The 26,805-nt window shown below is 39.6% G+C and overlaps 1 protein-coding gene across 4 annotated transcripts in view; it reads left to right on the top strand.

Annotated features, from left to right (window-relative positions):
- STAG2 (STAG2 cohesin complex component) overlaps positions 1 to 26,805 on the top strand; it is a 163,679-nt gene that overhangs the window by 120,573 nt on the left and 16,301 nt on the right. For all 4 annotated transcript variants that reach the window (XM_067548195.1, XM_067548193.1, XM_067548196.1 and 1 more), the window contains 13 exons: positions 42 to 145; positions 372 to 464; positions 710 to 799; positions 1,849 to 2,052; positions 4,065 to 4,135; positions 4,501 to 4,588; positions 4,689 to 4,769; positions 9,310 to 9,402; positions 15,060 to 15,234; positions 17,658 to 17,797; positions 20,051 to 20,152; positions 23,080 to 23,228; positions 24,037 to 24,165. In XM_067548195.1, coding sequence (XP_067404296.1) covers positions 42 to 145; positions 372 to 464; positions 710 to 799; positions 1,849 to 2,052; positions 4,065 to 4,135; positions 4,501 to 4,588; positions 4,689 to 4,769; positions 9,310 to 9,402; positions 15,060 to 15,234; positions 17,658 to 17,797; positions 20,051 to 20,152; positions 23,080 to 23,228; positions 24,037 to 24,165 — 1,519 coding nt within the window. The remainder of the gene's footprint in view (positions 1 to 41; positions 146 to 371; positions 465 to 709; positions 800 to 1,848; positions 2,053 to 4,064; positions 4,136 to 4,500; positions 4,589 to 4,688; positions 4,770 to 9,309; positions 9,403 to 15,059; positions 15,235 to 17,657; positions 17,798 to 20,050; positions 20,153 to 23,079; positions 23,229 to 24,036; positions 24,166 to 26,805) is intronic.

The following is a 26,805-nucleotide window of genomic DNA, read 5'->3' on the forward strand; positions in this document are numbered from 1 at the left end:
AAATAAATTGCAATTATAGTCTGTTTTCTTTTTAATTTCAGCTTTAACTGACAGACAGGAAAGTGCACTGATTGAAATAATGCTGTGTACAATTCGACAAGCAGCAGAATGCCATCCACCTGTGGGAAGAGGAACAGGGAAAAGGGTATGACCTATAAACTTTGAAACAACATATATTGTTGAGAGAGAAATTCTGTAAACTTCTGACTTTTTATTGTTTTTTCTATTATTTTGGTACTTAAGCCTTTTATAGCCCTTATTTTTTGGCTGTACTGATTAAGATGAGTGTAAAATAGTTTAGTCCCAAAATCTGATTAAAATACAAAATGTCAGTTTTTAGTTATAAAATCTTCCTTACATCAATAACTTAGGTGCTGACAGCAAAAGAGAAAAAAACACAGTTGGATGACAGGACAAGAATTACAGAGCTTTTTGCAGTGGCACTTCCTCAGTTACTAGCAAAAGTAAGTTTAATTCCAGCTGGAGGTGGTGGTTGTGTGTTGTCAAAATGTTAGGCAAATTGTGCATGTCTCCCAATGTCTTGTATATCATTAGAAATTACAATATATTTATATTAGATACTTGTTTAGCTTTTTTTTGTTTTGAATATGTGTTAGTAATAATACCTAGGTCTTGTATAGCTAAGAATATTATTGTAATAGCTCCAAAAAAACCTTATAGGCCTTAATTATTTTTGTTAATTTGACAGTATTCTGTAGATGCAGAAAAAGTGACCAATTTGTTGCAGCTGCCACAGTATTTTGATTTGGAAATCTATACAACAGGACGATTAGAAAAGGTAAGATAATATAAAATAAAATTTAAGAGGAAAATAACTGAACTGAGACCTCTTTTTCACTGGAATTTCAGACATCAGTGCCGCCACACTGGTGAAAACTGCTTGTGTAAATGCTGTTTGCTCTGGTGCATCTACACCGGTGAAGACAAGGCCTGAACTTCACGGTCTGGCTATTTGTTCTATACAATCTGAGAGTCTACATTTGTGCTTTTGAAAGACTTCTTTGCCAAGGTCTGTGGAGGAGAGTCTTTCCAGACACGTGATCATCATATAAGAGCATCCCAGTTCTGGGTTATCTAAGTTACTATATTTTAGGACATGTACACCATCTGAGGAGAGAAGCTGGTGCTAATCTTAGATGTAGCTAATATAATTTGGTTCTTTTTTTTGTAAGTACTAAAACTAGTAAAACATAAAACTTGTATTTGCAAGGTGATGTCTGTAGAGCTACATACCATAGTTGTAAAATTTTTATTGTTAGTAAAATTGTTTATGGTATTACAATTCGAGAGGTGATTTTTTGATATTTTCCCTCTGCAGTGGTACAGAGAAAATATACTTGATATGTGTTTATAAGTACAGGGGTTGCTCTTAAAAGCTTTTCCATTTTGCTTTTGATTACTAGGTATTACCACAGTATTACCTGTATATCATATATTTAATTACAACACAACCTGAAAAGGTTTTTTTGGTGACCTTATGTACAAATACAAGTGTTTGAGTGGGAAATAAGTGTTATTTCTACACACTATGCAACCATCAGTTCAACTACTAGCTAAACTTTTGCTTTTGTGTTTTGTATTTTAAACATTAATTTTGGTATGTGCTTTAAATCTGTAGCCTTCACTGACAGATGCGCACACACACACACGCCCATTTGTTTTTTTGTATTGAAGCGGGTTGCTATTCTCATTCTCTCTAGAGACTTGGCAATTTTCTAGAATAGTGTTCTTACATTCTATATGATACAGTCATGAAATTAACAAAACAATACAAATTTTTGCTTTCGTAACTAGAATATAATTTGAGCTTTGTTTTTACTTTTATAGCATTTGGATGCCTTATTGCGACAGATCCGGGATATTGTAGAGAAGCACACAGATACGGATGTTTTGGAAGCATGTTCTAAAACATACCATGCACTCTGTAATGAAGAATTCACAATCTTTAACAGAGTTGACATTGCAAGAAGTCAATTAATAGATGAGCTGGCAGACAAGTTTAACCGACTTCTGGAAGATTTTCTGCAAGAGGTAAATCATGTGCATGATGATCTTTTTCCTATCTTAATATATCTTGTTGCCTTAGGTTTGGACTTCAGAAACAGAAGATTTAGCTAGATCCAGTTTGGTGCAGGCCTTCCCTGAGGGCATCAAGTTGTATGAGGGAGACTTAGTTTGTTGCCATTAAGAAATGTTCAGATCTTTGTAAGGTTGAGCTTCTTCAGGCTAGAAAGGAGAAACACTATCAAGTCAACTTTAAGTGGTTAAGGGACCCTTCCCTTCCTCCCCCTTAGGCCTCCCCTCTCGCCTCCCCCAGCCTCATGGTCGTTTTGTAACAGATTTAGGTATCCTGTTTTGGGTCCTTTTTCCAGAAACACACAGTTTTTCCCTCCCCCACCAATCATAGGAGACTGAAAATCTGGTCTATACTAATACATTCATCACTGGCTTTTGAGTATTGTCAAGCGAGGACTTGTGCCATTGCATTTGTGTCCTCTTCTCTCTACCCCATGTATTCTAACAGTCCCAGGGGTTATATCACCCTCAGGGATCGTGATGGAAATAGAAATTGGCTGCTGAGGCGGTGGTGGTAATATTTGGCATTTATAGTACCTTCTATCTGATGATCTCAAATGACTATACAGTGCTGGGGTGAATTTTTATAAATCTAAAATAAAGTAATTACTGCAAATCTGTGTTGCAAAATAGAAAAAATTCTAAATTTATTGCAGCACCTCTGCAAGGTCAATAAGTATTAACCATATTTCAAAAGAGGAAAGCGCTAGGAATAGGACTCAAGTCTCCAAGTTTGATGCCTTAGCCAGAAGATCTTTCATCCTTATGGTCTCTATGTACAGAATCTCCTCAGAAATAGCCCAGTTGACTGCAAGTTTTAAAAAAAAAAAAAAAAAAAAAAAAAAGAATGCAAATACTGGACACTTAGGTATTTCCAAAAATAATCCAAGACATTTAGCAGAATTCTGCCTTGTGACTTAGCTAACTGAATTGAAACTGAACCCAGATTACATTATACTTATATTATACTTATATATACTTATATAGGAGTTTATTCATACTGCAAAGAACCAACTCCGTGGCTTAAAGTGCTCTCTTTTTTTATGGAGCCAATTTGATATAATTTAGCTTTTAAATATCTAATGAGATTTCTTCTAGTGAAAATTTTAAAAAGTATATATATCCTCTTCATAGGTGAGTCAGAGTGCCAGAATAGCCTTTCCCCAAATAAGCATATTGATGAGCATGTGTTGCCTGCTGGTCAGCCATTTTATTCAAGAAACTTCAATTGCTGTCTCCCCAATGCCTTTTTGTTGAAATTCTGACAGCAGGAGGAACAACTTACTTGTTAAAATTAATTTGATACTGAAAGTCTACCCCAGTGACTGCTTAATAGCAATTAAATTCCTAGGAAACAGTAGCCACATAGGGGATATGCTATATTTGAGTTGTCAGGGAACTCTTTGAGGAGACAGGATAGGAATGGGGGGCAGGGAGAAGTGTGGAAGTGAGGTACAAATCAGGGAAAGAATGATATCTTTAAGTTTTTCTCCTCTCTCTTTTGTTTTGGTTTAGAATGGAGTGTGAGGATGTTCCTAAAGAGTTCAGTAGGATGAAAGTTTCCATATTTCTTTTGCTAGGTGGAAAAATAATTGTTTTATGACTGAGGTACTTGCTAAATCAGTACTGACCAGTGGTCCATCTAGTCCAATATCTGTTGTGTGACAGTGGCCTCTGCTGGATTCTATAGAAAAACTTGAATCACCTTCAGTAAACACCTGCCCGATTGTGCTGTGCTATGTCATGTAGGAATTATCTACCTGACCTTAGCTCTGACAAACAATTTACCTGAAACATAGGATTGATAGGTGTTATGATATATTCTAACTAGAGTTTTCCAACTTGTTGTAACTCAGCTTTTCCTAACACAGATATGAATTGTTCTAAAATATGTTGATACCTTCGTACTAGTTTATTTAACACACTTTCTTTATTGCAATCCTTACAACAAAATAATTGTGTAACAGGGTGAGGAACCTGATGAAGATGATGCTTATCAAGTCTTGTCTACATTAAAGAGAATCACTGCTTTCCACAAGTAAGTGGAATCTTAGCCTGAATATCTTGATTTTCATATTTGCAGCATAGTATTGTTTCTTATGCTTACTTATGTTAATATGGCCATGTTACAACTTATGTGAAACTTATTTTTTGTTCGGTGTTAAATTGGGAACTGTGCATGACATTGGCAAATCTTGAATAGAAAACTGTTGTAATTTAAATACAAAAACATTTATACAAAAATATACTTCAGACTTATAATTTAAACTGAACTGTCTCTGGTTTCTTCACTAGGGGAGTTAAAAGTGTAGAGTAATAATTAAATACTAAACTCCAGAATTAGTGTAATAAAATATAGCCATTTGATCTGTTACAACTCTGCTTCATTTCTGCTTTCTCCAGTGCTCATGACCTGTCAAGATGGGATTTGTTTGGTTGCAACTACAAATTATTGAAAACTGGCATTGAAAATGGAGACATGCCAGAACAGGTTTGTATTTAAAATATACACATATAAGTACAACAGTGAATATACCTTGTTAATACTTTTATTGGGATTTTTGCATCTAATTTTTTTTTCTTAATCACAGATTGTTATTCATGCACTGCAGTGTACTCATTATGTAATCCTTTGGCAGTTAGCAAAAATTACTGAAAGCAGCTCCACAAAGGTATGTCATGCTTGCGTGGAAAGTCCAATGGAATGTATAGTCTTTATAGAATTGTGAAAGTCTGTTGATTTCTGACCTCTAGGATCACCCCCACTTATCCCAAAGTTTTAGGGCGGGTTTAAATTGTTTGAAATTAAGAAGGAAAAATGATAATTTTTTTCAACTCTGTGAATTTCCTCCCTCTCCACTTTTGCATTTCTACTATTTAAAAACTAACATTGTGTCTGTTTAAATAAACAAGCTGTAGAACTTTAAAAATCTAATTTAAGATAACAGTAGCAAAGTTACTCAGATACAAATTAGCTACTCTGTCACTGTGATACATATCAGAATAAAAATCTTAATACAGAATAGAGAGCTAAGTGTACAAAGTATAGTATAATCAAGGAAGGCTCTTGGTGCCCTGCAGGAACTGGATCTAAATTGTGCAAAAGCCCTGCGGTATCTGTGGTAATTCATTTAACTGAAGAGGTTTTTATTTGTTAAATATTAAATTTAATAAGACAGTCTCTACAGTATCCTGCAGTTCGTTTCTGTATTGTTTCAGCCTGTGCTACTTTCATGTTTCTGGCATGCAACAAGTATTTTTTAGTGATAACTTCAATAATGGAGTTGTGTTATATGGAGAGAGCTGAAGATTTTGGCCGCTGTATACGGAAAACTTGAAACTCCTAGCACTTGAGAACACATGGGACACAGTGTGGGATGCAGTTGGCTAGATGTTTGTACTAAAATCACCAGCTGTGAAATAGAGAAAAATGTTGATTCTTATTTATGTCATCATTAGCCTCCAGATTTAGATTGATTGGTCAATAAGCATCCTAGAGCTGTTGCTCTGGAAATCTACAGACTCAGGAAGACAATACTGCATTACTTTGCAGTCAGTTCACATTTAAAAAAAAATAAAGGTTAAATAAATTCTAGCTAATTTAAAAAATGTTAAAGGAGTTCCAGATATTACACTTCTGTTTGATGAATGTACCAATTTTTGTGATTTACATTTTTGTGGGTTTTTTACCTTGAAATTTCCTTCTCCCTTGTTGATGTGTGAAAGAGCTGCTCAAACAGGAGAAGCTGACTTGAACTATACACAGGGCACAATGAAACTGCCTATAAACAATGAAATTAGCTCTCGAACATAATCTGAAAAAAGTAGAAATTTTGCTCTGACCCTTTTCACTACCATAATAAGTATAACTTGTAACAATAGCTGGACAAAATTTTCTTGTACAAATGATACGATGGTTCTGTTTATTTGCAACAATATTGGAGCACATTTATTTGGCAAATTTCAGCATCTCAAGATCATGCAATACACAGCTTAATCTTGTTTGAAAATCCTAGGGAACAACACTTGAAACCCTTGCGTATACTGGGTGTCATTTGGTTGATGGGAGGAGGAGGGGAGAAAGAGGTATCTAGCTTTGAAAAGGCTGCATGTGGTGATCTGAATGTAAGACAGCTTTTGAGAGGTCAGCCATCTTAAAATGATGGCATTTTTGGTCCTTAAGGCTAGAAACACAGTGACAAATTGTTATAATCTTAGAGGAGGTTGTTCTCTGGGTACCCCTACCCATGTTGCAGTGAAGAGCACACTGAACCTTTCTGCAAAGCTCACTAGAAATTCTCATCCAGTCTAGCGACAGAGACGTAACTACATTTCATAACACAAAGTTTAGATAGAGTGACACTGTATTTTCTATCACTGTATTATGAAATGGAAACACTTCAGACATAAAGGATGAAATGACAAAATTAAAATAGTTTTCTTGCATGTCACACCTGTAATTAATGAGTATTAGTGGGTGTGGTGTAAACTTATATGCTAATAATTAAAATAATAGGGAGAAAATCAAGAAGATTCTCAATATGTTAATGCTACTTGAATAACCCTTTAACTTGCTCCCTAAACACTTTTTCAAATCACAATGTATTGAATTATCTGCAATTTTAATTATCTACATTTTTTATCTGATACTTCAGAGCGTCTGCTTGATCATAGCACATTTTGAAAAGCATTCTTTGTAAGACTACTTACACTTACTACTTTTCACTTACTCTTTATTACTGTGAGCATCTATATATAACAAACATTTTGTGTTCCTGGTTTTTATTTTCTACCATGCTAGTGCTTCATTGCTCCAAAGAACAATTGTGATCTTATTGAATCAGTAATCCTCAGTCTAAAGATCTAGTTAACAGACTGGAAGTGCATCAAAATAGTCTGTTGGCTAAATATTAAACATTTTAAAAGTTAGTAAACTATGAACAAAATACAATCTAAATTAAAAGTATGCAAGCTATTATGAAAAACTCATAAGGAATCAAACTTTACCTGATAAAAGTCCAGAAATTACAGTTTGTGGATATGTGCTGAATTAGGTGACTGTACTTTGCTGATTGTGTCTCTCCTTTTCAAATATGAAATAGTTCAAATTAGGGACTTGACTTTGAATTTCCTCAGTTTTTTGTCCATTGATATTTTTGCAAAAAGAAATATTAGCATTGCTTAATATAGTGATTTTTTTCTGTGTTTAAAGGGGCTGACAAAGCAAAATGTAGTAAGTCTTAAAAGGTTAGCTTCTTGTGTGGTGTAGGGGTACTTGAGGGATATGGAGTATTAATGAAAATTTCAGGTTCCCTGTTTTTGATGCTCAGTAAATAAACAAAACGGAAATTGTCTGAAATGTGGTTAACAAAAATTTTAGTGTCTGATAATTAAGGTTTGTCACCAGGATGATTGATTGATTGAAATAGAGTTAAATACTGAATAATGGGGTTTAAGAATGGAAACAGTGATAGTTCACTAAAGCTATGTCAGGATCCCAATAATGGTGGTTAGAGCCAAGGGTCAGAGAAGAGGCAGACCAGGGGCTAGGAGTAGCAGAGGAGTCTGTAGTCAGGTTCCAGGCCAGGGTCAATACCAAGGTCAGAGTCCAAGTCAGGAGGCAAAGTCCAAATCAAGCCAAGGTCAAAGCGAGGATCAGAATAAATAAATACATACATTTTGTTTAAAGAGGTGAGAGCGGATGTAATTCAGAATCTCTTATTCATGTGTGTAATCTCCCATTGACTTCATGTAATCTATTTGAGTGGTGGATGAAATGGGTATATGTTTCATGTATTATGTAAAAATACATTAAAGCAATATTAAGGTTGCAGTGACAAAGCATGTAAAGATAGAACATGTTGCCTGAACTCAAGAACAAGTTAAACCTCAGCTGGCACCAGTAATAATAATCTTTGTGGGCTACCCATTCAAAGGGGGCATTTAACACACTGAATCAATGGGTTTTACATACTTCTGTGTTATAGGAAGCCACATTTCAAGTGTCCGAGGTCTACTAGAATTCAGTCCCTGTTTAGGCTCCACTCTTTGGGCCTCACATCAGGTTCTGAACACTGGTGACAGCAGCACAGACCTTCTTACCACTTGGGTTAAAGTAATAACTACCTTAGATGGGAGCAGTAGTAGTCTATTATCCTCTATAGACCAGTCACCAGAGAGAAATACATAAAACTGAAACACAGTGGGTTTACATATAGACTGTGTGCTAAAGTGCATGGATCTGGCAGATTCTTTTTGAAAGGCAGCATACTTGTGGCTGAGGTTCAAGTCTGCCATATTAGTGTCCTGAGTTTTTTTTTCTCAGTTCTATCAGAAGTGTCCTGTGCAACCTCTCAGTTTCTCCTTCTCTGAAATAATGGTGCTGCATGCTTCTTTCCTAGCCTAGAGACATTTAATCTTGTTGATAATTCTGTGCATTTCATAACCTTTATGATTGACCACTCATGAGCTTGAGGTGAGACTAGAATTTGTGGTCTCCAGCTCCCAGCCCAGTTAACCTTCCTATAGCCCAAAGGATAGTAGGATTAGGATTCATTTTACCTGTGTCCTGTCAGAAGGTGCAGTTTTGTGGAGGCCTTCCCCCCCCCCCCACTCGCACCCCGTGACTGGAGAGGTATTAAATATCTGTTCAAAAAAACATAGGTTTAGTGTCATGGATAAAAATTAGTGAGTTGGTGAGGTAGCCGTATGCACAAGTTTCATTCAGTTTTATCTAGGTTTACCTAACCTTCTGGAGTGTTTTCACCATCAGAAGTCTGTGAACCTGAATACAGCCTCTCCCTCACAGATTCTTTTATTTAAAATAGACAGGAAAAGCAGTGGGGAAGTTTCTCTTATTTTTCATATGCTGCCGGGGGAAAGGAAGGGAGAGCTCCCATTCATCCATGCATAGGAGCTCTTTAACCAACACACAAAGATGAGAGAGATCACTGCTTCAAACTTGAGAGCTTTTCTCTGCTCCTTGAGCATATCTTAAATTCAATCCTGTAAGTATGTTTTGGCTGGGTATATCAGGGGTGATGAAGTACTGTGTCTACTACAATATGTGTCTCTCAAATTCATATGGACTGGAATTTTCAAAGGCACCTGAGAGTTAAACACTTAGCTCCTGTTTCAATATATAGAATATTTATTCTTCAATATGAAGTTAAACAATATTTAATTTATATTTAAAATGTTTTATTTTTAAAGGAGGACCTTCTACGTTTAAAGAAACAGATGAGGGTATTCTGTCAAATCTGTCAGCACTACCTGACCAACGTAAACACTGCTGTTAAAGAGCAGGTTAGTGATTGTTCTGAGCCTTACTCTTTTATAACGGTGATTTGTTTGCTTTTCATAGTGTTTAAACAATCTAAACAAGAAGTAATTCTTTTTGCATTGCCTGCATGGGTAGGTGATTATGTGCAGCTTGCTGGATGCTCAAGCTTCATGAATAGCAGTGTCCAGTAGTGCTGCACATGTATTCTGCCTCATTTCCCCTTGGACAATATAAAAGAGGCGTGTATGCCCAACTACAACTCATTTCCTTCAGACAGCCATAGGCAGCAAATACGAACTCTCAGGATGGCTCCACTCTAGGTGTTGGTACTTCCTCGCCTCCTTGATCGGAGATTTTTGACAGCAGTGCCCGTCCAGGTCATGCATGCACTGTCCCTGTCTCGCGGTGCCGTTGGCGCCCTTTTCAGCATGCACGACCCGACCCCCTCAGTTCCTTTTCAACTGTCCGCAGTTCGAGACAGAGCCCTCAGCAGTTCTTCCCCAGCTCGTCAAATAGTTAGTTACTAGTTAGGTATAATGTTAAATGTACTCAATATTTTCAGTATTTACCTTCCTTGTAACTCCCCCCCTCCCAAAAATCCTTCTCTTTCCCTCACAGAGTAAGATAGCATTTCCTTTTGTTCCCTTGCATCATGCCAGGTTCACCGAGTATTAAAAGATGCACCTCGTGTAGGGACACAATCCCAGCATCTGACAAACATTCACAATGTGTTGTGTTAATGGAACCAGCCAATTATATCTGGCAAACACCAGCCACTATCCTTCCCTACAGCATAAGGGCAGACAAGAAATACTATGTCCCCACTAAGGGTACAGAGTTCCTTCTTACCCATGCTGCACCGAACTCCATAGCCATCGAGGCAGCAATCAAAGGGGCAAGCAACAACAGTATAAATCGACACTGCAGGACAAGGATAGGAAAAGATTAGACTTATTTGGCAGAAAGGTCTATACATTGGCAACATTACAGCTACGATTAGCTAATTATGCAGTGCTCTTACCCAGTTATGACCACAACGGTTATACAAAGATCATTAAATTTATTGGCAACATTCCTGACAACAAAAAAGAGCAATTCCAATCTCTTATAAATGAGGGTTAACTGGTTGCAAAAACTACATTGCAAGCCTCTCTTTATGTTGCTGACACCAACACCAGAACAGTAGTGACAGCCATTGCCATGTGCAGGGTTTCGTAGCTCCACTCCGCAGCTTTACCCAGACAGTTGCAATCCACCATAGAAGACCACCTATTCAATAAGGTGAAGCTCTTCACGGAGAAAATTGATGAGGTCCTGCATGCAATGAAGGATTCATGAGCCACGCTGTGCACCCTGGGAATATATACATCTGCAGTTAGGAGGAAACAATATAGATATCAACCTTACCTCAGAGGTACCCACAATACCCACAGCATAGATGATACGAACAGTCACGCACTAGACAGAGACCTCAAAAACATCAACAGTCAAATCAACAACCATCGACATCTGAGTCGGCACCTTCCAAATGGCAATTTTGAAGCTTTGGTCGAATGTCTGCACGACCTCAACATCCAGTGCCAATAATGACAATGACCACCCTGTTCGAATACTGACTGTGCCCCTTCCACCACAACTCGGCGAACATCACAACAGACAAATGGGTCTTAGAAATTATTCAGTTGGGATATACCATCCTCTTTACATCCATTCCTGTTATCCAACCCCTTCCCCGTCCCTCTTCAGGGACCCATCTCATGAGCGCCTATTACAGCAAGAGGTGGAACATCTCCTATGCTTAGGTGCCATAGAGTATGTCCCTTATCAACACAGAGGAGAAGGTTTCTATTCCCACTACTTCTTAACCTAAAAGAAAAAAGGAGTATGGAGACTCATCTTAGACCTCAGAAGACTGAAAAGTTTGGAAAGGTACAAAAATTCAGGATAGTCACACTGTCTACAATAATACCGGCACTAGAACAGGGGGACTGGTTTACCGCCTTTGACCTTCAGGACGCCAACTTTCATGTCACTGTTCACTCAACATACAGACGATTCTTGAGATTCACTCTGGGAACCAATCACTCCCAATACACGGTGTTACCCTTTGGCCTTTCTACTGCACCAAGGGTTTTTTCCCAAAATGCTGGCCATAGTAGCAGCACATCTGCACAGGGAAGGGATCACAATATTCCCTTACCTGGACCACAGTTTGATAAAGGTGCACAGTCAACTGCAAGCCACTCAAGCCATCCAACAAACAAAGTCACTATTTCAAAAGCTGGGAATGATGATAAACAACAAGAAGTCCTCTTTTGACTCTGCACAGCAACTAAAATTCATAGGTGCTCACCTGGACTCCCTAACAGTCTGGCCTTCGATAGTGATGCTCTGGTTTGCAACTATAGTAAACCTGGTGTCATCAATAAGGAACAGCCTGACCTTGAGTGCATGCATATACACTTACAAATGCTGGAACATATTGTGGCCACCGATTTTGTAGTGCCAACATGCATGATTACACGTGCATGCCCTACAGCTATGGCTGTCAACAGTCTACAGATCACACAAGCACTCACTAAACAAAACATTGTTGATGCCAAACAGTGTCAAACAATCAACATGGAGGACGTAACCCGACAACATGATCACAGGGATCCTGGTCACATGGGAAAACGCCCTCAATCATGATTACCACAGATTCATCCCTGATAGGCTACAGAAATACACTGTACAAAGGAAGGTGATTGAAGAATTTACACATACATCTGTTAGAGCTCTGCGTAGTCTGCGATGCGTGCATCCACTTTCTACCTCTCATAGCAGACAAAATGATAAAGATAATGACAGACAACCTCACATGTATGTTTTATATCAATCGACAAGGAGGAGCAAGATCCCACTCCCTCAGCACAGACGCAATAAAACTCTGAAACTGGTGCATCCATCACAACATCAAAATATCAGCCATGTGCTTACTGTGGAGTCAGAACACCGTTGCAGATAACATCAGGAGGCAGTTCGATTGCAATCACAAATGGGAGTTGAACAGGATCCTGCAAAATATTTTCAACAATGGGGTTACCCTACCATTGATCTCTTCGCTATGTCACAGAATCACAGATGCCTTCACTTCTTTTCGCGAGCAGGGCTGGGAATGGGATCAGTGCACTGATTCCAATCTTACTGGACTACCTCTTAAACCTAAAAGAAGCAGGATTATCAATTAGCTCATTCAAAGTCCGTCTAGCAGTGATCACCACCTTCCACAATCAGATAGATGATAAGACACTTTTGCACATCCAACAGTGAAATGTTTCATTACCTATATTCAGAACGTACAACCAGATAGACGCACCCCTATAACACCATGGGACCGTAACTTAGTCCTAAGGACAATTATTAAACTACCATTTGAGGCCATAGCAACATGCTCACTAATGCATATGTCAATGAGGTATCATTCTTAGTGACCATCACATCAGCTCGTCAGATAGACGATCTCGAGCACTCATGGCCCACCCTCCATACACAATCTTCTATAAGGACAAAGTTATGCTCAGGCCCTACTCAAAATTCCTCCCCGAAGTTACATCAACCTTTTCATTTAAACCAATCAATTCACCTACCTATGTTCTACCCAAAACCCCACAGCAACATATATGATGCGGTCTTGCACACATTGGATGTCAGACCAGCAATTGCATTCTACCTGGAAAGAAAAAAACCCTTTAGAAAATCCCCCAAACTTTTCGTATCAATTGCAAATGATCCAAAGGCAATGCCATAACCACACAAAAGCTCTCAAAGTGGATTTTAGGTTGCATCCATACATGCTACACACCAGCGGTTCTCAACCTTTTTTTACAGAGTACCACTCGGGTCAGGTACAGTCGGGTCAAGTACCCCTTCACCTAAATGTACCTGGCCAGAGTAGGACTCAGTAAAATTGAGGGGTTGCGTGAGGGATCAATGCCCTCCGCCGAAACCCTGCCGCCGTTTCACACTTTTCGGCGGCAGGTAGGGGGGGATTCCGCGGCGGCAGGGTTTATCGGCGGCGGTGAGAGGGGGATTCGGCGGCGGAATCGGCGGCACGTTTTCCATCGCGTACCACCGAGCCGTCTTCCGCGTACCACTGGTGGTACGCGTGCCACCGGTTGAGAACCCCTGCTACACACAAAGAGGTGCGTCACCACCAAAGGGGGTCAAAACACATTCTTCCAGATCGGTCTGTATGTCCACAGTTTTCCTATATAATATGCCAATTTTAGACATATGTAGAGCAGCTACCTGAGCCTCTGTTCATACGTTCACAAAACATTATACCATTGACCAAGCATCTAGATCCGACGCATCAGTAGGACTATCAGTACTCTCCTCTATGCAACCTACTGACTCTGAAGTCCCTTCCACCAATTAAGATTGCTACTCGAGAGTCACCTAGAGTGGGGCACCCACAGGGACACTACTCGACGAAGAAGAAAAGGTTACTCACCCTGTAGAGTAACTGAGGTTCTTCGAGATGTGTGTACCTGTGGGTGCTCCCACTACCCATCCTCCTCCCGTCTACTTTGGAGTCTAGATATATGGCTCCACAGTAGAGAAGGAACAGAGGGGGTTGGGTCGTGTGCTGAAAAGGGCATCAATGGTGCTGTGAGATGGATGGCACATGTGTGACCCAGACAATCACTGCTGTCAAAAATCTCCCATCGAGGATGCACCAACACCTAGAGTGGAGCACCCACAGGGGGACACGTTTCAAAGAACCTCGGTTACTACACAGGCTGAGTAACCTTCTCCTCTTTATTTATATTTGAAATAATAGTTATTAGATGTTAATAGGAATTAAATGCCCAGTAGGGGGACAGTCAGGTCCTGCGCTCTGTGCTGAGAGGCCCTGGAATGGTTGTCAGGTCCTGCCACAGTTGTGGGTGGCCCTGGGGAGGGAGGGGGGTGGGAAGGAGGATGGAGAAGGTTGTCATGACAACATGGCAACTGGGCCAAGCCTGAGCAGTGCTGTGACCCTTTGAACCAGGTTGCAATGCCTGGAGCAGGATGCCACCATTAAGGGGTGAATACATTCTATTTCATTTCATTACATTAGTTGTTTTTTGTTTTATTTTGTTTTATTCTTTGTTTTCACTTTATTTTGTGTGTTTTGCATTTGTGAAAAATGCAGGGCTCCATTTCTAGCATTCTTACTTATTATATGAACATTAAGTATGAAGTTTTCAGACGTTACTAATATGCTGGTTTTATTTTTAAGTGGAGGACCCCTTACATTTTCCCAGTTTTGTTTCTTTTTTATAAATACGCCACAATACCTTTCAGACAAAACTTCTGTTAAGAGACATCAGAATTTTGTTTGTGAAATCTTACAAATATCAAAATATTTAAAATAGACTTCATCCTGAGAGTGCTCTTATTTAAGAGTCGGATCCTAATGCGGCAAGCCACACACATGAGAAACTTCATTCATGTGGGTAGTCTCACTGCATCCAGTTGGACTATTCCATGTGAGTAAAATTAGTAATGTGTCTTCAGGTTCATGCTTTGAATTTAAAATATTTTCTGCGCTGAGAACATAAGTACCTTTTTGTTGATGTTTAACTTCTAATTTCTGATGACAGAGCAGAAGTTTAAGAAACTTAATATAGGAAGTCTCTAATTTTTTTTATAGGCTTTCACTATTCTGTGTGATGTCTTGATGATCTTCAGCCATCAAATTATGTCAGGAGGGCGTGACATGTTAGAGCCACTTGTTTACACTCCTGATTCTTCATTACAGTCTGAACTGCTCAGCTTTATTCTAGATCATGTCTTCATTGACCAGGATGATGACAGCAATAGTGCAGGTATATCTGTGTGTGTGTGTGTGTGTGTGTGTGTGTGTGTGTGTGTGTGTGTGTGTGTGTGTGTGTGTGTGTGTGTGTGTGTGTGTGTGTGTGTGTGTGTGTGTGTGTGTGTGTGTGTGTGTGTGTGTGTGTGTGTGTAAAATCTGTCAGGTGTTTTCACTCTGTTCACTTTACCTTATAGCTTGTGCACTTGTGCTCACTGTCCTGTATCCATGCTCTTGTGCACTCTTGTCAATTCTTGTGTACATGAAAACACCAAAGTGTACATGAACATAGAGGCAGCCATTTGAAACTATTCATGATTTTGGGATGTTGTAAGTCTAGGGGAGACAGATTTGTATTGGTAGATAGAAGACAGGTGAAGTGACCAGAGGATCATGATAAATAATTTATCACATGGATATGTTTCTAATGTGCATGTATGTATGTATGTGTATGGTAAATAAAAGCAACTTAAGTCGACATATTGTAATTGTTTCGTAAGCATCTTAAGTTATCCTAGCCAGTTATTATATAAGTATTTGAAGAGTAACAAACACTGTGAATAGAGAGAAATTATTTAGGGTGATGCAAAAGATATTTTTACTCTTTAATGTAAGAAAGAAAACATTCAGACTGAATATTTGTCAGGAGGGTTGGGGTAGGAGATTCAGGCAGACTTATTAGGCTGTGGAGTAGTCTCCCAGTGAAGTAGTAGAGAAGTTCCATCACTTGGGATGTTTAAATATAGACTGGAGAAAACACTAGAAAATGTAATGTGGGAAACAATCCAGAATTGGCAAGCAGAGCCATGAGCTTTCTTCCAGTGCTAACTTCTATATATGTATTTTTTTAAAATTAGAAAAAAATCCTGTAAAATAATTTTTTGGTCCAAATAAATGGCCCTAACTTGCTACTATTGAAGTCAGTAGTAAAATTTTCATTGACGTCTATGGTGCAGATTAGGCCCAAAATTATTTGTAAATCTTATTTTTATATACAGTAAAAAACACCGCACAACACAAACACCTTGTGTGTCATCTGGTTTATTTTTTTAGGAGTGTAAAAGATTTACTGGTTAAAGCAAAAGAGTCTAGAAACCAGGGTATCCTAAATGCTAATCTGTTAGTTGCAAGATTACTCTGTGACCTTGGGTAGCAAATTAATTAATCTGTGTGATTTAGTTATCCTGTGTTTTAAAACCACATTGTTAACCTTGGCACTGAACTTCTCTACAATTTTGCTTGTAAGCTTCTATATTTGTTTTTCTTGGTTGTAATCGAAGTAAATGCTATGCTACTCAATATTTCACAAAGCTGATGATTAGTTAACAAGGGTGTAAAGTGAAATAGGGACTTGATAACAGCATGCGATAATAAGGCTGTAGGGCATTTCACATTTACCTCTGGTTCAGATCAGTCCAGTATGACAGACTAAAAATAGTTACAGTGTGTCCATATGGAATAAAATGGTGGTTTAGAGATTATGAAGAAAGTGGCAGCTACACAAATCTCTACTACAATTGGCATATTTGTTGACAGTCTCTAAAAAGTCATATAATTTGAGTGTGTCAAGGAAATGCAAGGTACTCTGTCACTTATAGAAGTGTTTCTCCCATGACAGAGTTGATGTATGTTATAAGATTTGGTCAGAATGTAACTGTTTATGTAAACATCGCACCAACTTTTCATTACCAAAGAGTAGAAAATAAACTGTAGTAACAAGCTGCTTGTAGCAAATATTAAAAATATATTACTTTAGGCAAACTCTGCCATGCACAATTGAAATTAACAGTTTGTCCCAGTAATCTCACTCCTTTATTACTAGGAGTTACATTTAGGGTAAAGTAACACTTCCCATTCAAGGATCTCAAAGTACTTTAGAATTCTGCCTTATTTAAACCTTGCAACATTCCTTTGATATAGGTATTACTCACATTTTTCAGGCATGTAAAGTCATTTTGTCTCAAGGTAACACTGTGTGTCACTGGAAAAACTGAGACTAGAACTCTTGAACCTTGACTCTTGATGCTTTGCTGTAACTCTCCTTCATATAGAAGTAGAAGGCTGAAATGTAAAGTATTCAGCCAGCGAGGGCAGGTCTACACAAAAAGTACCACGTCGGTGCAGCTGCCTTGCTGTAACGCATCTGGTGAAGATGCTGTATGCCAATGAGAGTGTGCTCTACTGTCGGCATAATCACTCCACCTCCGTGAGACGCAGAAGCTATGTCAGCAGGAGAGCGTCTCCCACCGAAGTAGTGTCGGTGTGAACTGTGCTTACGTCACTTTAACTTAGGTCTGCTCGGAGATGTCTTTCATACCCCTGAGCATAATAATTTAGATTGACTTAAGTGTAGTGTAGACCTGCCCTGAGTAAGTAAATGACTTGAATAAAAAAATAAAAAAAGGCCTTGGTAGTTTAATGCTTTTGCATACTTTCCAGATGGACAGCAGGATGATGAAGCTAGCAAGATTGAAGCATTGCACAAAAGAAGAAATTTGCTTGCAGCTTTTTGTAAACTTATTGTATATACTGTGGTGGAAATGAATACTGCTGCAGATATTTTCAAGCAATATATGAAGGTAAATTTGAAAATTTTATATAATAGTAAAACATTAAAAAATACTTCAGTATAACAAAATCTGTACTTGTTACTATACCTTGTGGGTGCCTGTTTCTTTCATTATATGAAAGATATATTTTAAACATAATATAAACAGGTGGTAGTTCCCCAAACAGTTTTCCATATGGAAAATTGCAAAGACAACTTTATTGTGTCAGAGTAACACATTCCTTTCTATTGTATAAAAAATATTCCCACAACTAATCTTTAGCCCTTTCAGTAGATTTATTTTCCCATCCTGATACATGGTCTGTTTTATTTCTTGTTTGGGTATGGGAAGGTTACATGCTTTGTTTTTGTCTTGTTACTACAGATGAATAAAAATCAGTGGAATGATGGCTAATTGTAAATGAAAAAGGACATTTAAAAAAAATTTATATGCACAGGACCTTTTAGAGTTTTGTAGGAGGGAAAAATTATTGAGCTCAGGGGACAGATTTTCCCAACAAATAGAAATTTCACTCAGTACAAATAGATTATTGCTTTAGTTCAGTAAATAATACTCTGTTCCTGGGATCCAGAGCTGTATCTACTAATCCTGAACCTTCTGTCTGTGAACATACTACTGCTTTGCTCCTTAGCTGTACAAAACATTTATGAACTCTTGCATGCCATTCTCCCTCTGAACCTATGGCTACACTACACTACTGAGTTTACAGCAGCTTAGCTACACCACTAGAACACTGCTAGTACAGATACTCTAAGCCAATGTGAGAGAGCTCTCTTGTCTACTTAATTACTCCAGCCCCCGTAATCAGTGGTAGCTATGTCGACGGGAGAGCTCTGACTACACCGGCGCTTAGGTCTGTGTAACTTAGTCGCCAGAGGGGTGGCTTATTTACACCCCTGGGCAACATAACTTATACCTATGGCCCTACTAAATTCACAGCTGTGAAAAACATGTCACAAACCATGAAATCTGATCTCCCCCATGAAATCAGGTGCCCAGTAGGGGGCTTCTATCCTGTTAGTCCTGGCTGGGGAGGGGGAGGGTTGGACTTCCTCTTCTCCTACAGATGCTGATTGCAGAGCAGGTCAGACCCACCTTCCTGCAGGAAGCTCTGCGTCTCCAGCTGTCAGGCCCCCCGACCCGCCTGGGGAGGCTGTGGCTCTAGCTGTCGACCCCACACAGTAGACTGTTGGAAAAACTGGACATATGGACTCCCCCCAATACCCTGTAACCCTCATTTCTGCACTGCTGCTGGTGGGGGTGCTGGCTTTAGAGCTTGGCACCTGGCCAGCAGCCTTCTCTTCTGACTGCCCAGCTCTGAAGGCAGCTCCCTTACCAGCAGCAGGGCAGAAGAAAGGATGGCAATCCCATGACCCTCCTGCAACAGCCTTGCAACCCCCACCTCCCCAACTGTCTTTTGGGTTGGGACCCTCAGGGTTACACCATGAAATTTCAGATGTAAATATCTGAAAATGTGAAACTGACTAATTTAAAAAATCTCTGGCCATGAAAAGTGACCAAAATGGGCCGTGAATTTGGTAGGGCCCTACTTGTACCAACTTAAGCTGTAACTTGCATACAGCTTGTACAGCTTTTTTTTTTTACCACAGTGGCAGAGGTTCTCCCCTGATTGTTTTAACATGCTTCCTGGATAACTAAGGAGTAGATATAGGTCTTGATTCAATTTTAAATACTTTTAAGAAACAATGGCAGAAATTATTATTATTAAAGAAGGCAGCTGTGGAGGCCAGGTAGCTCTCCTGTGGAAGTTGGGGGAGGAATACTGCCTTTGCCACAAAGAAAAGGGCTTTCCACAGCACAGTCCTCAAGAATTACTAGAACTGATTAGAACAAGCTCTCCTCCTGAGAAAGGCAGTGCTACTAATGCTTGTGTATTTAATAAGTATGGCTGCCTGTCAACCATGAAGCTAAATAGGTCATTCTGCCGCTAAACAAAGACTAGTGTTTATTAAACAGTGTACAAAAAGCAATGGAAAATTTCTGTTAAATGGCAATATTTTTTATTAGATTTTTAAAGTATAATTTTGATAATTTTATAGTGGTGAAAACTGTGTTTTTTAACACTGAATCACTTAAAGCTATTTCTTCTTTTCCTCCTTGTTAGGTACTGAAGATGTTTATAACAGGCACATGCTAAATAAAATACATAATAATTCATTATTCTTTAGTGAGGTGCTCAGTAGTAAAATGTATTTTTTCTAAAATCTAAAGTTCAAGCTATTTTGTGTGGATTTTTTCTAGTATTACAATGACTATGGAGATATTATCAAAGAAACAATGAGTAAAACAAGACAGATCGACAAAATTCAATGCGCGAAGACGCTTATTCTTAGTTTACAACAGGTAAGAATTATTAATTTGTAAATTTTCATATATAAATGCAGAATAATAAAATGTTCTTTGTTGGTTGTGGGTAACTTGAAGAATTCATAGGAAATTGTGTGGTGGGGAGGTTAGAAGGAGGAATTACACTGTAAAGTAAAACTACAATTATTTTTAAGGTGATTTTGAAAAACCCTGCTCCTTCTGCATTTGTCTTCAAGCATTATGTTAATGAAAGGCAGGAAAAGATTGTAAAAATCTAATGAAGGGGGATTCTCATAATATGTTCCAGTTCTAGAACAGTGAGTGGAGCCACCTGTTCATTTTAATAATGTGATAAATGCATACAAAACTTTAATTACATATACTTGAGCAGAGCAACAAGAAAAAATAGCTCCCATTCTTTTCTTACTATTGTTTTCATTCTATTGAACAATGAAAACACCTAACTTATTCATTACACATCAGTGCTTGGCAAAGGCGGTACTCATCTCAGAAACTGAAATATCATTTAAAACCCTCATTCAGCAATGACATCATTCAGGTGGACACACGTTGACTTCAGTGGGATGCTATGTTTGTGCAGGGGTCCACACACATGGCTGTCACCGTAGGATTGTGACCCTAGAAATAAAAATGTTCAAGTAACTGCTAATTTCTCTTTATACAGTTTTTGACTATATCCAACAGGTTTAAATTAGTAATTTTTTGTGAAATCAGAAAATGTAACTGTCTGATCAGCCGCCTCTGCATGTATCCTATAGACAACCTAATGATCTAAAAAAGGTAGTAAACAGCATACTAATAGCAGTCATATAATGCCAACTTCACAGGAGTTTCAAATACCAGTGTGGTCAGAGAAAAAATACAAAGGGACCTAGACAATGTGGAAAATATATTAAACATGGAAAAATGCTTACTTGATGCATCTAGGAAAATATAGGGGAAAGTACAAAAACTGAAGGAAGTAGAAGAACAGAAAGGAGACTGTAGGACTGGTAGGGTATGCCTACACAAAGCTAAAGGACCTACATCATGGGTGTGTTTGGCCTGGGTCAGCTGACTTGTGCTCATAGGGCTCGGGCCGTGAAGTTAAAAGTCACTGCATAGAGGTTCAGACTGGAGCTCAAGTTCTGGGACCCTCCAGCCTCATAGGGCCTGAGCCCAAATATCTGCACAGTGATTTTTTTCAGAGCTCAAGTCAGCTGACCTGAGCCACCTATGGGTTTTTTATCCCTGTAGTAGGCATATCTGGCATATGTAGGCATACCTGTAGTATACCCCCCCCCCCCCAAAAAAAAAAAAAAGACCTGATTTTGCAGTGTAATATAACTGCAAAAAAGACAAAGAACTGCATTAATAATACTTCATGGAACAAGCTGCTAACAATCATTTTGTTCATGAATGCTTGTAGATTGTGTTCTGTTCCAAGTACCTTGTTACAAAAAAGATACTGACAAATGGAAAGAAGTTTAGAGAACAGGAATAAAGTGGGAAGCTAGAAGTATTGATTTAAGAGGAAAGATTAAAAGAGTTCAGTGTGTTCAGTTTTGCCAAATATTGATGTAGGCCTACAGAGAAGGGCTCCTAGGATGAATGGAAAACCTGCCTTAGAAGAGGATACTCAAAGAGCTTGGCTTGTTTAGCTTAACCAGAAGTAGGTTGAGGGATGATATGATTGCTCTCTATAAATACATCAGAGGGATAAATACCAAGGAGGGAGAGGAATTATTGGTTCAGCGCCATTGTGGACACAAGAACAAATGGATATAAACTGACCATCAGGAAGTTTAGACTTGAAATTAGATGAAGGTTTCTAACCATCAGAGGAGTGAAGTTCTGGAACAGTCTTCCAAGGGGAGCAGTGGGGGGCAAAAAACCTAGCTGGCTTCAAAACTGAGCTTGATAAATTTATGGAGGGGATAGTATGATGGGACAGCCTAATTTGGCAATTAATTGATCTTTAACTACTAGTGGTAAATATACCAATTGTCTTTGATGGGATGTTTGAAGGGTTGGGTTCTGAGTTACTACAGAGAATTCTTTCTTGGGTGTCTGTCTGGTGAGTCTTGCCCATGTGCTCAGGATTTAGCTGATCACCATATTTGGGGTCGGGAAGGAATTTTCCATCAGGACAGATTGGCAGAGGCCTGGGGTTTTTTTTTCTTCCTCCGTAGCACGGGGCACAGCTCACTTGCTGGTGGATTCTCTGTACCTTGAAGTCTTTAAACATGATTTGAGGACTTCAATAATTTAGTCATAGGTTAGGAGTCTATTACAGGAGTGGGAGGGTGACCAAGCTTCTGTGGCCTTAGTTGTGCAGGAGGTTAGACTAGAGGATCATATTGGTCCCTTCTGACCATAAAGTCTATAAGTAAATGAAGGATATAAACGCTGGGGGTGAAATCTAGGCCCCACTGAAATCAATGGGAGTTTTGCCATTTATTCAGTGGGGTGAGCATTTCACCATAGAGGTGGAGAGAGGGAATTTTTATTTAGGGTGGTACAAAGGGGTGAACTAGAAATTAATGGGTTGAGTAGGCACTCACATACTACAGTAATAGGAGTCACATGAGAACCCATGTAGATAGACAAATAGCAGATATTTGGGATAGAAATCCAAGGAATTGTCCTGAGAACAGTGTGCTAAACTGCAGTTTTCTCATTAGAAAATTGCTGTAAGTCTCGTATCCCAGGGTATCTTAATTTAGACTAAACATATTAGAGAATATACTTTAAGGACCAATCCTGACTTGGCAACGAGATGTGTTTGTAGACCGAGGTTTTCCTAAATTGCAAGGTTTCACTATCTTGTCAACTTAGCCTAATTATACAAAATTTATTTTCTTACAATCACAAAAATGAGAAATCTTTAGTTCTCAATCTAGTTTTTTACAACATTTGGTATACTTTAAACAGTAAATGTCTTTCTTTCTGATTTCATGCAGCTTTTCAATGAGATGATACAAGAAAATGGTTATAATTTTGACAGATCATCACCGACATTTAGTGGTATTAAGGAACTTGCTCGACGTTTTGCTTTAACATTTGGACTTGATCAACTGAAAACAAGAGAAGCTATCGCCATGTTACACAAGTAATTGTCAGATTTTTTTTTTTACTTCATTCCTGCAAACAAATTTTGTTTCTGATTTGACAAAAGTAGTGTGTTAATACAAAATGCATTAATACTAATTGAGGATTTTTTATTTTGCCAATCAGGTAGAGGTGAAGAAAGTAGTTTGCTACTGTAGTTTCAATTGATTCTAAGAACCATGTTTTCCACAGCTTTATGTGGCACCTGGCACTACTATTCCAAAATTAAAACTCTTAAAGCACTGACTAATTTTACTGTTCAGCATCATTTTAGGTCCTCTAACTTGACAGCATTTCGTGCAGTGTGTCATGAAAAAGTGTTTTCAACATCTTGATGTTGATTAAATAGGGCTGACCCAGTTGACTACTGGTAGTACTCTTCCTTGTCATGTGGGAGAACCAGGTTCCTCCATAGAGAGGATCAAGAAAGATAGAAACAGCAATACCTTCAGTTCATATAGGAGTAACACTGACAGCCTTCAAGGGTGTCCTAGCCAATACATCAGGAAGACTGCTGGATTTGACCTGGATCATCATCTTCATGATTTAACGCAGAGGGAAAGGAGTGAAATGACAAAGCTTTGTCTGTGATTAGGCACTTTGGTCGTGTGGGTGGTGCTATATAAAACTGTAAAATAGATCTTTAGGGGGACGGACGCACGCACGCACGCACGCACACACACACACACACGCACACACACCGTCCTCCCTCCCTCCTCTCTTCCACCCCCACATATTTGGTATCCTATGTAACCTAATGTAAAAATAGTTAATTCTTCTAAATCTTAATTTTTAACTTCTGTTTTCAGGGATGGCATAGAGTTTGCTTTTAAAGAGCCTAATCCACAAGGTGAGAGTCATCCACCTTTAAATTTGGCATTTCTTGATATTCTGAGTGAGTTCTCCTCCAAACTTCTCAGACAAGACAAAAGAACAGTGTAAGTATTTTCTGAAAATTCTTAATATTCTGAAATATTAAATGACTAAAACATCATAGTTAAAAATTTATACCATTTTATTTTTAATGCCATCTTTATTATTAACTAGGCAAAAAATTGCCTTTGCTAATATTGAAATAAACTTCAGTAACATTTAGAATTAATAGAAAAGCCAGGAAAAGGCATGCCAGTATAGTAGAGTCCCTAATTTTTGTAATATGTATATAGCATTACTTAAAAACTAAGCAGGAAATGTTAGCTCTTCTATAGATTACTTGATTTCTCCTGTTTTGCTTTCAGCTATTGAAATCATAGCTTTTCATAGAAAGAATAAGTAGCATTAGCCTTTCAAAAAGCTTGCACTTTTTCAAGTGGTTGTGTATATTCCTTATTATATGGGTAATCAGCTGACCAGTTCAGCCTAAGTATGTAGCCTTTTTGAGCAGTGCCTGTTAGAACGCAGGTGCATCTCCTCATACCAATTTCATGAATGTTCTCAGAGTGAGGTTATATAAAGGTGTTCTGTACCCTCTGCCACTGCAATTCTTTCCAACTGCTAATGCTAGATGGAAGTGAATTGTTCCTTAGTGTCTTGGATGATCATTTGAGGTGTTTTTAGTGCCTCACTGACAGTCACACTCTTTCTTCTTTGAGTGCTTGCTCGTGTCCATTGCAAAGTGTGCTCGTCTCGAGCACCGCTGCTGGAAAGTTTTTCCCTCAGTGGTATCCATCAGTTAAGGTCTGGTGTCTTTGGGAGTCGCGTCCTCATAGCACCAATATATATGGCCCTGCCAACCCGCTGATCCCTCAGTTCCTTCTTACCACCCATGATGGTCGCTGGAACTTCTGCTCATCTTTGTGTTCATGCAAGTGCTCTCCCCAGTGGACTTTTTCTTGTATACAGTTAATAATATAGTACTTAGAATTTACCTTGTAGTGTTAGATATTAATTAATAGATTAGAACCCGCTTTCCAGGGTTATCCCTTTCCCAGCAGCAGGGCATGCCGTTGTCTCCTGGGTTTAAGCCAAGTGCGGCTTGACATAAGCCCATGCCTATTAGTGATCCCCATTCTACCTGCTTTAAGTGCTTGGGGGAGTTCAGCCTGCAAGAGTGCTGCAGGATTTGTAAGGGGTTCAAACCCCGTACCAAAAAGGACAGAGACCAGAGGCTCAGATTTCTCCTTGTGGAGGTAGGTGTCCATCACCCTTCAGAGCTGAGTGATGCCAACTCGGCATTGAGCACCTCAATGAGAGGCACACCAGCTTCTCTGACAGACAGGCAGTGCAGCTCAGCCTCTTCGGCACCAAGGAAGGACTCCTTGTCTGCGTCCCAGGACTCTCAGCACCATCAGGACTTTCCGTTGCAGAGGGGGCCTCAACGGGACTCTCAGCGCTGCTTCTGTCACCGGAGCCTAGAAAGAAGCAAAACAAAACAGACAGGGAGCGCTCCCCCGCTCTGAAGCCAGCCGGTCACATGGAAACCGGCAGAGCAAGACCCATGCCGGGCCACTTGGACTCAACAGTGGCCAGATAGGTACCGTTGACTCTGACCCAGGGAAGTGACCCATCGAGACTGGTACCGTTGCACTCTCCACCGAGGCTGCATGAACCATGGCCTCAGCTGTGGTCAGAGGAGGAGATCATGGCTGCAGGCCTCAGTCCTCCCCTACAAAGTGCAGCAGATGGTCCAGGACCTCCCATTCGAGGGCATGTAGCTCTTCCTGGAACAGACAGACTCTAAGCTCCACATCTTAAAGGACTCTAGAGCTACCTGAAAATCCCTAGGGCTACATGTCTGGACTCTATCAAGAAAGCACTTTAAGCCCTTGCCACTGCCCCGTTTTTACCAGCCTTGGTCAAGGCAGAATTACAATAGGAGGCAGAGTAGGGGCTACAAGAGAAGGCTTCCTCGTCAGCCCACAGGCCTGGCCACGCTGGGCAGTTGTCAGGGTCTAAGCAAATCTTTTGATTGTACTCCCGAGGATGGCGTACCAGGACAGTGTCTGGATCCACTCTCCCCTAATTTTTTGGACTGGTTATTCTACCTCTCTTGGGCCTGGGCCCATATCACCTCAGACCATTGGGTACTACACACACTAAGACTGGGGCACACCCTGCAATTCAGTTCTTCCTTTCTTCAGGAACCCTTCTCATGAGCAAATTCTAATCCAGGAGGTGCAAATACTCCAGCAAGTGGGAGCAGTAGAGGAGGTTCCTCCGGAACTGAAGGGCAGAGGGTTCTACTCCTGTTGTTTCCTAATCCCAAAGGCCAACAGTGGTCTCAGACCCAGTTCTGCATGGTCTCTGGAACCATGGAACAAACCTGATCCTGATAGCTCTGGCCTGGCCTCACCAGCACTGGTTCACCACCCTTCTGGACTTTTCGGTGGAAACACCAATCAGCTACCTCTGTTTCCGGATCTCATCTCCCAGAATCACAGATGCTTACATCACTCAAACCTCAAGTCCCTTCATCTCATGTCCTGGACGCTGCATGACTGAACCCCTTGGAGCTAGCATGCTCCAGTCCAATTCAAGAAGTTCTAGGGAGCAGAAAGCTGCCTACTAGAGCCATGTACCTGGCAACGTGGAAAAGGTTCTTGATCTGGTCAGAAAAAAGGGGTCTCACCCATGATCAT

Source organism: Emydura macquarii, unplaced genomic scaffold (genome assembly GCF_026122565.2).
Source record: "Emydura macquarii macquarii isolate MOO-44397 ecotype Brisbane River unplaced genomic scaffold, CSIRO-AGI_Emac_v2 contig_1253, whole genome shotgun sequence".
NCBI classification, from domain to species: Eukaryota; Metazoa; Chordata; order Testudines; family Chelidae; genus Emydura; species Emydura macquarii.